General features: G+C 51.4%; 1 protein-coding gene across 3 annotated transcripts in view; it reads right to left on the reverse strand.

Moving 5' to 3' along the window:
* Positions 1-521: 521 nt before the first annotated feature.
* The window catches only part of dscama (Down syndrome cell adhesion molecule a), a 90,589-nt gene continuing 78,511 nt past the window's right edge, over positions 522-12,599 (reverse strand). The window contains exons 18-34 of one of the 3 annotated variants that reach the window (XM_030362217.1): positions 12,178-12,324; positions 10,778-10,933; positions 10,146-10,279; positions 9,344-9,497; positions 7,941-8,058; positions 7,596-7,759; positions 7,392-7,490; positions 6,689-6,877; positions 6,031-6,321; positions 5,486-5,662; positions 5,168-5,198; positions 4,905-5,020; positions 3,742-3,891; positions 3,161-3,217; positions 2,827-3,024; positions 1,747-2,049; positions 522-945 (exon numbers count right to left, since the gene is read on the reverse strand). In XM_030362217.1, the coding sequence (XP_030218077.1) occupies positions 554-945; positions 1,747-2,049; positions 2,827-3,024; positions 3,161-3,217; positions 3,742-3,891; positions 4,905-5,020; positions 5,168-5,198; positions 5,486-5,662; positions 6,031-6,321; positions 6,689-6,877; positions 7,392-7,490; positions 7,596-7,759; positions 7,941-8,058; positions 9,344-9,497; positions 10,146-10,279; positions 10,778-10,933; positions 12,178-12,324 (2,876 nt within the window). In that variant the 3' untranslated portion in view covers positions 522-553. Of the gene's footprint in view, positions 946-1,746; positions 2,050-2,826; positions 3,025-3,160; positions 3,218-3,732; positions 3,892-4,904; positions 5,021-5,167; positions 5,199-5,485; positions 5,663-6,030; positions 6,322-6,688; positions 6,878-7,391; positions 7,491-7,595; positions 7,760-7,940; positions 8,059-9,343; positions 9,498-10,145; positions 10,280-10,777; positions 10,934-12,177; positions 12,325-12,599 lie in introns of all 3 variants that reach the window. The other 2 variants (XM_030362216.1, XM_030362218.1) reach the window with 2 other exon arrangements.

The following is a 12,599-nucleotide window of genomic DNA, read 5'->3' on the forward strand; positions in this document are numbered from 1 at the left end:
GTCATCTTCCACTCCAGAAAAATAATAATAATAAAAAAAATCAACCACGTCCGTTGTTTTTTATGAAAACATCGAAGCATGGTCATAATAACCAATCATTTGGTAATCAATAATCGATAATCATTACTAGCCGACAACTAACAATGACTAATCACTGTTTAATTATTAAGAATTAACAGTTAGAATAAATAACGCTCCCTCGTTTACTCAATTAGTTTGGCAGGGCTCCCCTTGGGAGTCAGTTTTCCCGTGAGTGAATTCCCTCAAGTGAAAAAGAAAACAAACGAAAGACGAAAAACGAAAGCTCTAAAAAATAAATAAAAAGGAGATTAGTAAAAGTGATCCCTCCTCCCCCTGGAAGAGGAAGAGGGCCATATATATATACAGGACCTGCGTGGTGAAAAGTCACTTTACTGCACTTGAGTGTAAAGTCCAGTGTTTTCAGGCGTAGAGTGCAGAGCCACGCCCCCACCCCACCCTTGGCTCCGCCCTTCACCCCCTAACCCCGCCCTCCCGACCTCCCCACCTCCCAACCCACCCCCGGCCCCTCCTGTTATACCAGCGTGTAGGACTTTGCGTAGGGGTTGTTGCTCTGTTTGAGGTGTCCCCGCGAATCCAGCAGGGACTCCTGCGAGGTGCTGAGCTTGGCGGCCTGGGCCAGCTCCGAGCCCTCCCTGTGGGGGAGCGTGGCGGCCGCGCCGGGCTGCCACTGGGCCACTGGGTCCCTGCTGCTAGCCCGCGGCGGCGGCGGCGGCTCCGATGGCGTGGGAGGAGCCATGCGGGAGGGCCTCTTCAGCGAGCGGCTCTTCTGGGGCTCCAGGCACGCCTGGCCCATGGCCGAGCCCTCGCCGCTCGACGTGGCCCTGGACGACCCCGAGCAGGTCATGCCGCGGTTTAGCAAGAAGTCCATGCGCAGATACGGCGGCAAGTGCACCAGCTCGCCACCTAGTGGACAGGGGAGGGAATGGAGGTTAGTGGACAGGGAATGAACTGATGACCAACGCAAGTTAGCTTACTTTACTTTCCGACTGGAAAATTGGGTGTGTTTTGGGATAACTACATTTAAAGATATAACCGAATATAAAGATTTATATATATATATATATATATTTTTTAATTAAATAGACATGTACTGTACACTACACTGCACAAACACGCTTACACGCATAGTCGTGTACACACAAAAACAAACAGTCCACAACAACAGACACAGGGCTCTCCCGGAGATGTCAGACTTAATATGATTCCAAACATATCATCCTAGGCCGTACCTTCTTCTGCTGTTTCCAGAATGCTGTTTTCAGTTGCTCACACATGTACACTGAATGTTCTACGTTCTATTGCAATCTCCCAGCTGTTTGAGGTGAACCGTGTGAATTAACATGTTAAACCCATCTCTCATCCAACCCTTAAAAGTGTCAAACATAAAACCCCACAAAATAAATCGATTATTTCCCTGAAAACAATCCAAAGCCCCGGCCCTTCTGAATGCCAAACATGAGATTGCTCAGGGTAAGAGCCTCAGACTAAGGTTGCGGTTTTAGTGTCGGCGTCATCACTGGTGGTCTGCGATTAGGAACGAGCCATGAATTCATTATGAATCCATCGTGAACAGCAGCACTAGGTGGGGGCGGTGTATGGCGGCCTTTAAAGGACCAGGGAACGGCCTCTGGGCTCCGGGCGGGGTTGGGAGAGGGGGTAGTGGGGGACTGGGGATGCGGACGGGGGGGGGGGTGTCAGCCTCACCCGGTCTGTGGGCCTTGGGCGCCGCCATGTTCATGACGCGGCTGACGTCCTGGGGCTTGGGCGGCGAGGCGGTGAAGCGGCAGATGCCCGACTCGGACGGCGTGCTGGAGGTGAGGCTGTCCGTGTAGTCGTTGGTGCCCGCCGTCATCTGCTCCGAGGACGTGTCCGAGATGAAGCACTCGGTGATGGTGAACTTGGCGTGCCGCAGCTGCTCCTCCATCTTGGCGTGCTCGTAGGCGCGCGCCAGCTCCTCGTACGTGGAGGACGCGCTCTCCGTGGACACCATGCTGCTGCGGGCGCGGTCTGAGGGGGGGAGGCGGGGCGGGGTGTGGGGGAGAGAGGGTGAGGGGGGGTGAGGGTTAGTGGGAGTGAGTCGAGTGTGTCATGTCACGTGTGTCAGTCAAGAAGCAGAAGTAGTTAGACTCGTGGTTAGACTAGCGGTTATACTAGTGGTTAGACTAGTGGTTAGACTAGTGGTTGGACTAGTAGTTAGAGTAGTAAACTGTTAAGTTTTAGGACGGGGGGAGGATGGAACTTAGTTTCCTGCTGTCTGTTTCAAGCTCCTACGTAACGCAGGGTTGAATCAAATGGAATATGATCAAATATGATCTAATCGTAGCTAATCTAATGTCATATGTTCAGAAAGAATACAATTTTATCCAATCTAATGAAATGTAATTACATAGAATACAATTGAACACAATCTATCTAATAGAATACAATGTAATCTAATATAGTAGAATCCAATCAATTAAATATAATTTAATTGTATCTAATATAATCAAATCGCAAGCAATCAAACTAGTAGAAACCAGTCTGATCTACTCTAAAGAAATATAACATGATATAGTACAATATAATGCAACACAATAAAATACAATATTCTGTTATATACCCTAATTTAATATATTCCAATCTAATCTCACAGTGAATACAATCTAATCCAACCCAATCCAAGGACCAGAGACAAGCCTTGCAACACCTGCACCCTCCTCCCCCATGCACACGCTCCCCACCCGTGTCCAGCCTCCAGCCTCCAGCCTCCACCCCCCGTCCCCCTGCCCCCCAGCCCCCTCTTACCTGTGTCCTGGGAGGGGCTGACGCTGTAGCTGTCGCTCTCCTTGTCCACGGAGCCCGCCACCCTGGGGGTGGGCAGCCTCCAGTCGGTGCTGAGCGTGTGGGCGGAGACGGGCGGGTGGGGCCGGTTCAGCGTCCACTGGCTGGCGTAGCGGTTGCGGGCGGCGGGCCCGGGCTTGGCGGTGCGTCGGGCGGTGGGGTCTAAGGGGTGGGGGGGGGGAGTGAGAGGTGTGTCCAGAGTTTCACTTTAACACTTATGTGGTTTCACCCGCCAGAGTGGACCGATTTTTGCGGCCACGCAAATTGTTTTGACATGTAACCCTGAATTTTTGTTTACCTGCCAAATGGTCAAATCTATCTGCCATTGGCTGGTGGCAGGTGTTAATTTTGGACCCTGGATATGCAACAGAAAACATATATATATAGTCATATTCATTCATATCATGTTGCTGTGACATGTACGTGTTTGTGTTTGTGTTTGTGTTTGTGTATGTGTATGTGTATGTGTATGTGTCTGTGTCTGTGTCTGTGTCTGTGTATATGTGATCGTCAAGGTTTTTTATCATCTGCGGACTCATCTGCTCGCTGAAACAAAGCTGACCCGTGACCCATGATCCTTGAACCCTTGTTGGTGCAGCATTAGCATCTCATGTGCTATTTAATGTAGTTGTTTGAGCTTTGCTGTGCTTGGTATGTCGTACATTAACAGAGAGTATAAATGTACTTATTGTAAGTCGCTTTGCATAAAAGCGTAAATGTTTAAAATGTAAATGTAAGAGAGATACAGATTAAAATACCAGGAAATATAGGTTACGTTGTAAATAAAGGTTCTGAAAAGGGTCAGCAAGTTCTAAAAACTGCCAGGGGTTGTGTTTAAAAAACTAAGGAGTAAAGTAGAAACGTCCGTACTGGACTTACTGGTGCCTGGTCTGGCATCAGACACATCCACCAGCGGCCCTGTGGCCTGGGACAGGGACTGGTAGTGGACCGTGTGGGTGACGGTGGACGACTTCTGCTTCTGGGTCTCCCCGAAGTCGTTGTCTGTGAGCAGCACCGTGGAGCGGTCGTCTGTGGGGACACAGCAGGGACAGAGAGGAGGGAGAGAGAGGAGGGAGAGAGGAGGGGACAGAGGGAGGGACAGAGAGGAGGGACAGAGAGGAGGGAGAGAGGAGGGACAGAGGGAAGGGAGAGAGGAGGACAGAGAGGAGGGACAGAGAGCAGGGACAGAGAGGAGGACAGAGAGGAGGAGGAGGGACAGAGAGGAGGAGGAGGGACAGAGAGGAGGAGGAGGGACAGAGAGGAGGAGGAGGGACAGAGAGGAGGAGGAGGGACAGAGAGGAGAAGGAAGGAGGGACAGAGGAGGAGGGAGAGAGAGGACGAGGAGGGACAGAGAGGAGGAGGAGGGACAGAGAGGAGGGAGAGGAGGAGGGACAGAGGGAAGGGAGAGAGGAGGGACAGAGGAGGGACAGAGGGAAGGGAGAGAGGAGGGACAGAGGGGAGGGAGAGAGGAGGGACAGAGGAGGAGGGAAGAGAGGAGGGAGAGAGAGGAGGGACAGAGGGAAGGGAGAGAGGAGGGGACAGAGGAGGGACAGAGGGAAGAGAGAGAGGAGGGACAGAGGCGAGGGAGAGAGGAGGGAGAGAGAGGAGGGACAGAGAGGAGGGAAAGAGAGGAGGGAGAGAGAGGAGGGACAGAGAGGAGGGAGAGAGGAGGGACAGAGAGGAGGAAGAGAGGAGGGACAGAGGGAAGGGAGAGAGAGGAGGGAGAGAGAGGAGGGAGAGAGAGGAGGGACAGAGAGGAGGGAAAGAGAGGAGGGAGAGAGAGAGGGACAGAGAGGAGGGAGAGAGGAGGGACAGAGAGGAGGGAGAGAGAGGAGAGGAGGAGAGAGAGGAGGGAGAGAGAGGAGGAGAGAGAGGAGGGACAGAGGAGGGACAGAGAGGAGAGAGAGAGAGAGGAGGGACAGAGAGGAGGGACAGAGAGGAGGGAGACAGAGAGAAAGGCGTGAGCAGGTACCGCCAACAGAGTGTGTTCTCAAGTGACACATAGATTCAGTTTGAATAAAGGAAGCGAGGCGGACACTGACCAACGGTCTCCATGGTGTCCCTCTCCTCGATGAGGAGCTGGGCTCTGGGGATGTCGATGTGCATTCGCAGGGTCTGCTGCTGCTTGTTGATTGGCTCGGCGGGACGTGTGTTTTTACTGGGGGAGCACAGAGGAGGGGGGGGTTTGAGATACAGGACGCCGTCAAGGCAGAAACATGTACATGCATGGCTGCAGATGTATAGATATGGTCGCAGTAGAGTTTATTCCAACATTGTCTGAATTGACTTTGCACAGGGATCTTACCTCATCAGCATTTCGGCCAGACTTTTTGCATCTAGAATGAAAAAGCAAACAAGCAGAACACGTGACTTCACAAAGCGATGTGCAGCTAAATAAAAGTCCCTGGGATAAACGTGACAGCCGTGATTACCGTGACGACCATCTTAACAACCACAATCACCATGACAACCGTGACGACCACCATCACCCCGGACAACCTTCACAGCGTCAATCCCCATGAGTACCGGGATCACCACGATTGACAACCGCGGCCGTGACCACCACAATCACCATGACGACCGGGGTCACCCTCGACGACCACCGTGGCCTTCGGGTTCTCACCTCGCAGTCTCTTGAGCCTCTGCTCCCTCCTCCGCCGCCGGAGCACCAGCAGGCCGATGAAGATGAAGACGATGCCCACCAGCACGCAGGAAATGGTCACCATCATCTTCAGCCCGTCGCCACTGCTGGCCACGCCCGCACTCACGTTGGGCGCCTTCACCAGCGGAGCGATGGTGCCTGGGCAGAGGGAGACCGCGTCACGGGAGTCCTACGCTTTTACACACTGAACAATGCATTAGAGGACGGCGTTATGAATATATATTAAAGAACATTAAAGAACAGAAGCTTTCTTTAATAGAAACTGAAAGGTCCCCGAGGGCCTTTACTCTTCTGTATGTCCTTTACCATAACCGGAATTCCCCGTCTGGGATTATTAAAGTACATCTTATCATAGATGGTCCGCAGGCGAAACCGGTCCAACGCAAGTGCCGCTTTGTGATACAAATCTATCGGAGAACCCGCAGAGTTCAGCGATTCTCTTCTCCCTGACATCACCATCGAGAGTCTAACTTCAACATCCGAGAGAATGGGCGAGGGGGACTCACTGCCGTCGTAGCTCAGCGTGGCGAACTTGACCCTCTTCTCGGCGTAGCCGGCGCTGTTGTGCACCTTCATCTGCAGCTCGTACCAGGTGGCCTCCTGCAGGTCGTACAGGATGTAGCTCTTGGTGAGCGAGGTGCGCTGCGCCGTGGTCCAGGTGGGCGAGTCCACCGCCCGGTACTCCAGCGTGAAGGAGCTGATGGGGCAGCCGCCGTTGTTCCAGCCGTTCAGGTTGAGGCGCACGCGCGTGGCGTTGATGCTGGTGAACAGCTCCTGCTCCTTGGAGTACTGGGGCTCTGGGGGGGGGGGGGGGGGGGGGGGGGGGGGGGGGGAGAGAGAGAGAGAGAGAGAGGGTGAGAGAGAGAGGGTTAATGGCTGCTCTTCTTGACCATGTATTACCAAGTTAGGAGATATCCAACGCAAGACTTTGAGTTAGCGTGTGTGACAAGAGTCCCAGAGAAAGCAGAATAATGATGAACAAATATTATAAGGTGGGACTGTTAAGAAAGAAATGAAATGATGAAAGAGATGATATGAAGGCTGTTTTCCAGCCTGGAATACCTCTGTAATGACCGCAGCCCAGGTCAGTACATCCAACAACGCAACAGTACAACAAGAAAAGTGTTCAAGCGTATCCAAAATGGCCGAGGTGCTGATGTTTACCTTTCCCGTGGGTCTTGGCCTCGATGATCTCACTGATGCGCCCTGGCCCCACTGCATTCTGGGCGGTGAGGGTGAACTTGTACCAGGTGCCGCACTTGAGGGTCTCCAGGCGGTAGGCCCGCTCGCTGGGGCTGATGGCGTAGTTCCCCCACTGCTCACTGTTGTCCTCCGAGTACTGGAGGATGTAGCCTGGGACCACGGGGGGAAACCACACACACACACGGTGAGGGTTCTGCCATCTATCAAGCTGCGATGCCCATGGTCACATCGGCAATTGAGCCGAGGTGTCATTTGAGATTTTTTAAAGTCTAAATTTCTAAAATTTAATTTTTTGTGATAAATGTTTGGAATGTGGTGACGATCATTTTATAAAGGTAGATTCCCTTAGACAGGGGAATGTTCCTAATCTCTGGACGGACAATTATTTAAAGAAATTTGACACACATGCAATATTGTACAGGCATGCACACACAGACACACGCACACACACACACACACACACACACACACACACACACACACACACACACACACACACACACACACACACACACACACACACACACACACACACACACGCACACACACACACACACACACACAGACACACGCACACACACACACACACAGACACACGCACACACACACACAGCAGCAGCTTTAGAAGGAAAACAGAACATCGGCTGTGGTCTTTCTGCCTGACCTCTGATGGAGCTGCCTCCGTTGTCCCCTGGGATCCAGGAGAGGGTGATGGACGTGGTGGTGGTCTTGGTCACGGTGAGGCGGGGCTGGTCAGGTGGAACTGGAGGCGGGGGATACGCAAGCAAAACAGACCAAACTGTTACACGCCACCTCAACGTGATCATCAGAGAGCCGCAACAACAGAGACCCGGTTCCTCAGACTTACCTTGGACCTGCAGGTTCAGGATGATCTTGTCCGGCCCAAAGCTGTTACTGGCCACGCAGGTGTAGTTCCCAGAATCCTCGGCTTTCACCGTGCGTATGACCAGGCTGCCGTTGCCGTGGACGCTGCGTCGGCTGTCAATCACAACAGGCGCTGGGGTTCCATTGCTGGAACACGAAACAGGATTGGTCGGAAATTGAAAACACGGGGACATACTCGAAAGGACACGCCTTGGATGGACGTTAATTGAACATTAATTACAACATTAATTGAAGTTAAAACAGTGAGGTGGCGTCTGCCCGTCCGTCCCCCGTCTGATCTGAGGCTCTGAGGGTCTGGGCTACTCACTTGTCCTTCAGCCACTTGATGGTGGGGGCGGGGTCTCCCACGGCCTTGCAGGGCAGCACGATGTCCCTCATCCAGGGGGTGGTCACCGTGCGGTTGAAGGTCAGGATCCTGGCCGGCGCTGCACCCAACAGACAACGGTCGACGTGGTCAGAGCCGGCGCCCGAGTGACGATCAATTGCAGCTGTTTCAATGTGACTACATCTCGGCTACCTCTATAAGGTTCCACCAATACAATCACGCTGGGTATATGAAGTGCAAGGGAGGATTGTATCCTGAATGAATGAATACTACATCGCAATAAATGGATGATAAAGAAAAAGACGAAAATAGAACATTCATTATGAATATCTTCTGTCTTGCTGCAATAATAGCAAGGTTAGGGGTGGGTTAGGGGTCATCGATGTGGGTCGGTGAGGGGGTGTGTGAGGAGTCATCCTCCTGGCTCTCCTCTTCTGAGCAGAACGGGGAACTGGGAGTGTAATGTGGGGGGGGGGGGGGGGAGGGATCGGGGGGGGAGAGGTCGTTCATCACCCACACTACAAGACAGGAAGCCAAAGACGTCCAGATAGCGACTCCGGGTCGCAGCTCTGGGTGCCAGGAGAGCGGGGTGGGGGTGGTGGGGGTGGAGGAGGGGGTGGAGGGGGTGGTGAAGGGGGTGCTATCATCGCTAACCATCAGCTTATCTGCTCCTAGCGAGCGCGTGAAGAGCCGACAGGGTCAAAATGGCGGCTTATTAACATTTGTCTGACGTTCCCGTGACCTGTTTGGTTTTCATTCCCTGTGCCTGTACCTCTACACCTATGGGATCTCCTTGGTGTATCTGGGGATTATGGGAAATCTAGTAGGCATTTGGGAAACCTTCTTGCAGAAAAATCTTGCCGTTGACTTTATCCCACAATTATTACTGATGCCGTCGGTATGCTTAAAATATACAGGGGCTGTAAATAATTCACCATTTTCACATGATGGACCGAAAACCCACATGTCGAAAAAAAGTGCTCTGAAACGACATGTGTTGGATTGAGATAAGACGTGAAACGAGATGAGTTCCAAGCAGGTCTTATCTAATTACCATCTCTCTATTTTCAGCTCTCTGCCACAGTTTACAGATAGATGGCATAAACACATTTATTCCCCAGCTTAGCAATACCGGTTCACTTTTGACGATAACGGCTAGGTCTGTGGTGGAACCAGTTTGAAAACACCTGCATGATCGGTGCCCAGCCATTTGGGAGACACTTAAACCCAAAGCGACCTACTCAAAACATGGCTTTAAAAAAAACAGCTACAACAAGATAGCCTGCATAAATCCGTAATCGAACCCGGTACCTTTCCAGGTACTTCGCCACCACACAGCCCTGCCTGATCTCGGGTTAACTGGCCTCCCGGGCCTCTCCACCTACCCTCTGCCATTGGCTTGACGGTGATGATGTCGCTGGCGTTCCCGCGGCCCGCGGCCGTCACCGCCACCACCCAGATGCTGTACTGCCGGTTCCTGGACAGGTTGGGGATGCGGTAGAAGAAGATGTCGGGCGCGGCCTCGAACTCACTGCTCACCTGCGAGGAGGGAGGAGGGAGGAGGGAGGAGGGAGGAGGGGGGAGGGAGGAGGGGGGAGGGGGGAGGGAGGAGGGGGGAGGGGGGAGGGAGGAGGGGGGAGGGAGGAGGGGGGAGGGGGGAGGGAGGAGGGGGGAGGACTTTGTAACGTGATCACCAAACTGAGGTCAACCAAATGATGAAGTCAGAGAAAGAATCTGATGGAGATCATGCGCTGAATTTTAATAGATTTTAAGAGAAAAATATTGTGAAGTGCATTTTATTCTGAGGATAAAATAAAAGAGATTGATTGTAATCCCAAAACAATCTACTGAATGTAATTAGTATTAAAATAAATTTGAAAAAAAAAAAAGAATGACACTGCACTCGTTTTCATCACATTCAAGTGTGTGTAGTAAAATAAAATACGTTATTCTGTGTTTACTTTCAAATGCCACCACAAGGGGGATTAACTGCCTTCATTGAGTGGATACAGCTGGAACTGTCTCCTTTGTATTTCTAGATTTAAATGCAGTAGAAGCTAGGCTCCTTTTGTAGTAATAGATAGTAATACAGTTGAAGCTAGGCTCATTATTTGTAGTTCTAGATGTAAATACAGTTGAAGCTAGGCTCCATTTGTGGTTCTAGAGGTCTTGTTCAGTGGTCCCTACCGTAGGATGTGGGTTGGAGCAGAAGACGGTGTACTTCCTGATGATGCCGTTGACCTTCAGGGGGGGCAGCCAGGACACGAAGACCACCGAGTTGGACGCTGCAGCGGCCTTCACGCCGGCCGGGGGTCCAGGAACTGGGTTGAGCCGGGAGATTGAACCACAGTTTAGAACCTGGGGCCGAGAACCTCTGGGACTATGAGCAGCAGGGATTGAGGATCAGGGGTTTTCCTCGTACATTAAGTGAAAAAAGGAAACAGCCAAGCATGTATTCTCAACTAGAAAAGTTGTCTTTTATGTGCATATGCTGTTAGTTATCTTGTAATAACTTCTGATACGGGATATAAGCCAGTTCCAAAAACAGTAGCAGCTACTATGAGCTATATTGTACTTCATTATAGTAATTTTGAATGCTTTTAAAAGTGACTTACATTGAATTCAAAGAAATGTATTTCAGTGGCAGCTGGCGAGTACACAGTGAGCTTCTTGCTCAAAAATGCCCAGAGGTATGCTGCAGTTTCGGGGATCAGGTCTAGGGATTGGCGCTGGGTCCCACTAAACAACGCTGCCTCGTTTATTTCGACTTTGCCATACTGGATCGACTTGACTGTCGGACCGACTAGCCTTGGACCTACCGTCCTCCTTGGTGCGTGTGTAGATCTGCTCGCTGCGCACGCCGTCGCCCGCCCTGGTGAAGGCCAGCACCTGGATGCTGTAGTTGGTGTACTTCTCCAGCCCGTCCAGCTCCAGGGAGGGGTTGGCCGTGGTCACGTTGCGGATCTCGCCCAGCTCTGTGTGGGACAGTGGAACAGAGGTGAGGTTCATCCACATCCACTCAGTCTTTTGCGCTGTTTGTGCAGATAGTCCGTTTTGTTTTAAAGCGCGTAGGGGCTAGGCATCTTCCCCAAGGATGCCCTTTATAGGTTAGCCGTGGATGTTGGGATTTAAACCGGGAACCTTTAGGCTGGGGGTCAAACACCAAAGCCCCTGCTAGACTATGCTGTGTGTGAATAAACACAGCCCTATGACAAGCTGCGGCCCCTATGACAAGCTACTGTACCTCGAAAAGATATGAGTAATGTACCATTTTAGAGTTGATTACATATCTATATATCTATATATATATATAGGCTACATATCACAACACAGCCTTGTACATATTGCTGTATTCAATCACAGAGTTGTTGTTCAAAGCCCCCCCCAGTCAAGGCCTGCTGCAGCAGTCCTTGACAACGCGCTCCTCAGAGCTGCTGGAGGGCTGGATGATTTATGATGATCTGGCGTGCTGCTGACTACCAGCACTTCCTTACTTTTGACTTTCGCAATTCGTTTTTTATATCCCAAGACTTAATCTCCATAGTTTGATAGAAAAAAATAGAAAAAATATCAAACAAATATTAATTTAGTTTTGGTAATAACATTTGAATTACTCCTGGTACCCCTGGACATAGTGGGTTCCACCCGCGGACACAGCGTGGTTCCTCGTGTTGAACTGTTACCATGCAGACTAACCCCCCCCTCCTCCTTCACCCCTCGCTGTCAAGTCAGGAGCCGTCACGCCCGGTGGGCGGGGAGGATGCGATGTGACAGTCGGAGGGGGTCAAAGTTAACGGCGCTGTCACAGCCCATCACACTGTGGAGAACCCTGGCATGTGACAGTAGCATGCCACGCTGTGTGGCGGTCCTCTGTGGGGCGACCAAGCCTCACTGTAACCACCTTGCTCTCCCTCTGCAGTGGTTTAAATGGGGTTAAATGGGCCCTATTCACCTAGCGGCCATCTTGGTTCTAAATGTTGTGCATTTGTGTGTGTGCGAGTGTGCGAGTGTGTCTATGTGCGTGTGTCTGTGTGCGTATGTGTTTGGGGTAGTGTGTGTGGCTATGTGCATGTGTGTTTGGGGTAGTGTGTGTGTGTGTGTGTGTGTGTGTGTGTGTGTGTGTGTGTGTGTGTGTGTGTGTGTGTGTGTGTGTGTTTGTGTGTGTGTATGTTTGCACACAGGTGTGTGCATGTTTGTGTATGTGTGTGTGTGTGTCTACCTCCATCGGGCAGGTTGGCCCAGTAGATGACCCTGAACCCCATCAGGTTCCCGTTCAGGGCCTCTTTGGATGGGGTCAGCCAGGAGAGAGAGATGACCTCTGGGGAGGAGGCCGCCGCCTGCACGTTCTCCGGGGGCCGGCTGGGAACTGGAAAGGACCAAAGGAAAACATTCACATCACAGTGGAAAGACGTGTTTGATAATAACATGGTCTGGACTGAACCCCCCCCGCAGTACTCTGAGGTCTCCACCAGGTGTCACTACGTCATCACACTGTTTCTCAGACAGGCGGCTCATTGCTTTACATGCTCTACACAACAATACATATGCATAATAATTTATGTGTATAAACTGGGATGTGGACGTTTTATTTGGCATTTAAGTAGAGACGATTGTGCTGTATCTGTTAACTCGGCAAGAGAG

This window comes from Gadus morhua, chromosome 7 (assembly GCF_902167405.1).
Source record: "Gadus morhua chromosome 7, gadMor3.0, whole genome shotgun sequence".
In the NCBI taxonomy this organism is placed as follows: Eukaryota; Metazoa; Chordata; class Actinopteri; order Gadiformes; family Gadidae; genus Gadus; species Gadus morhua.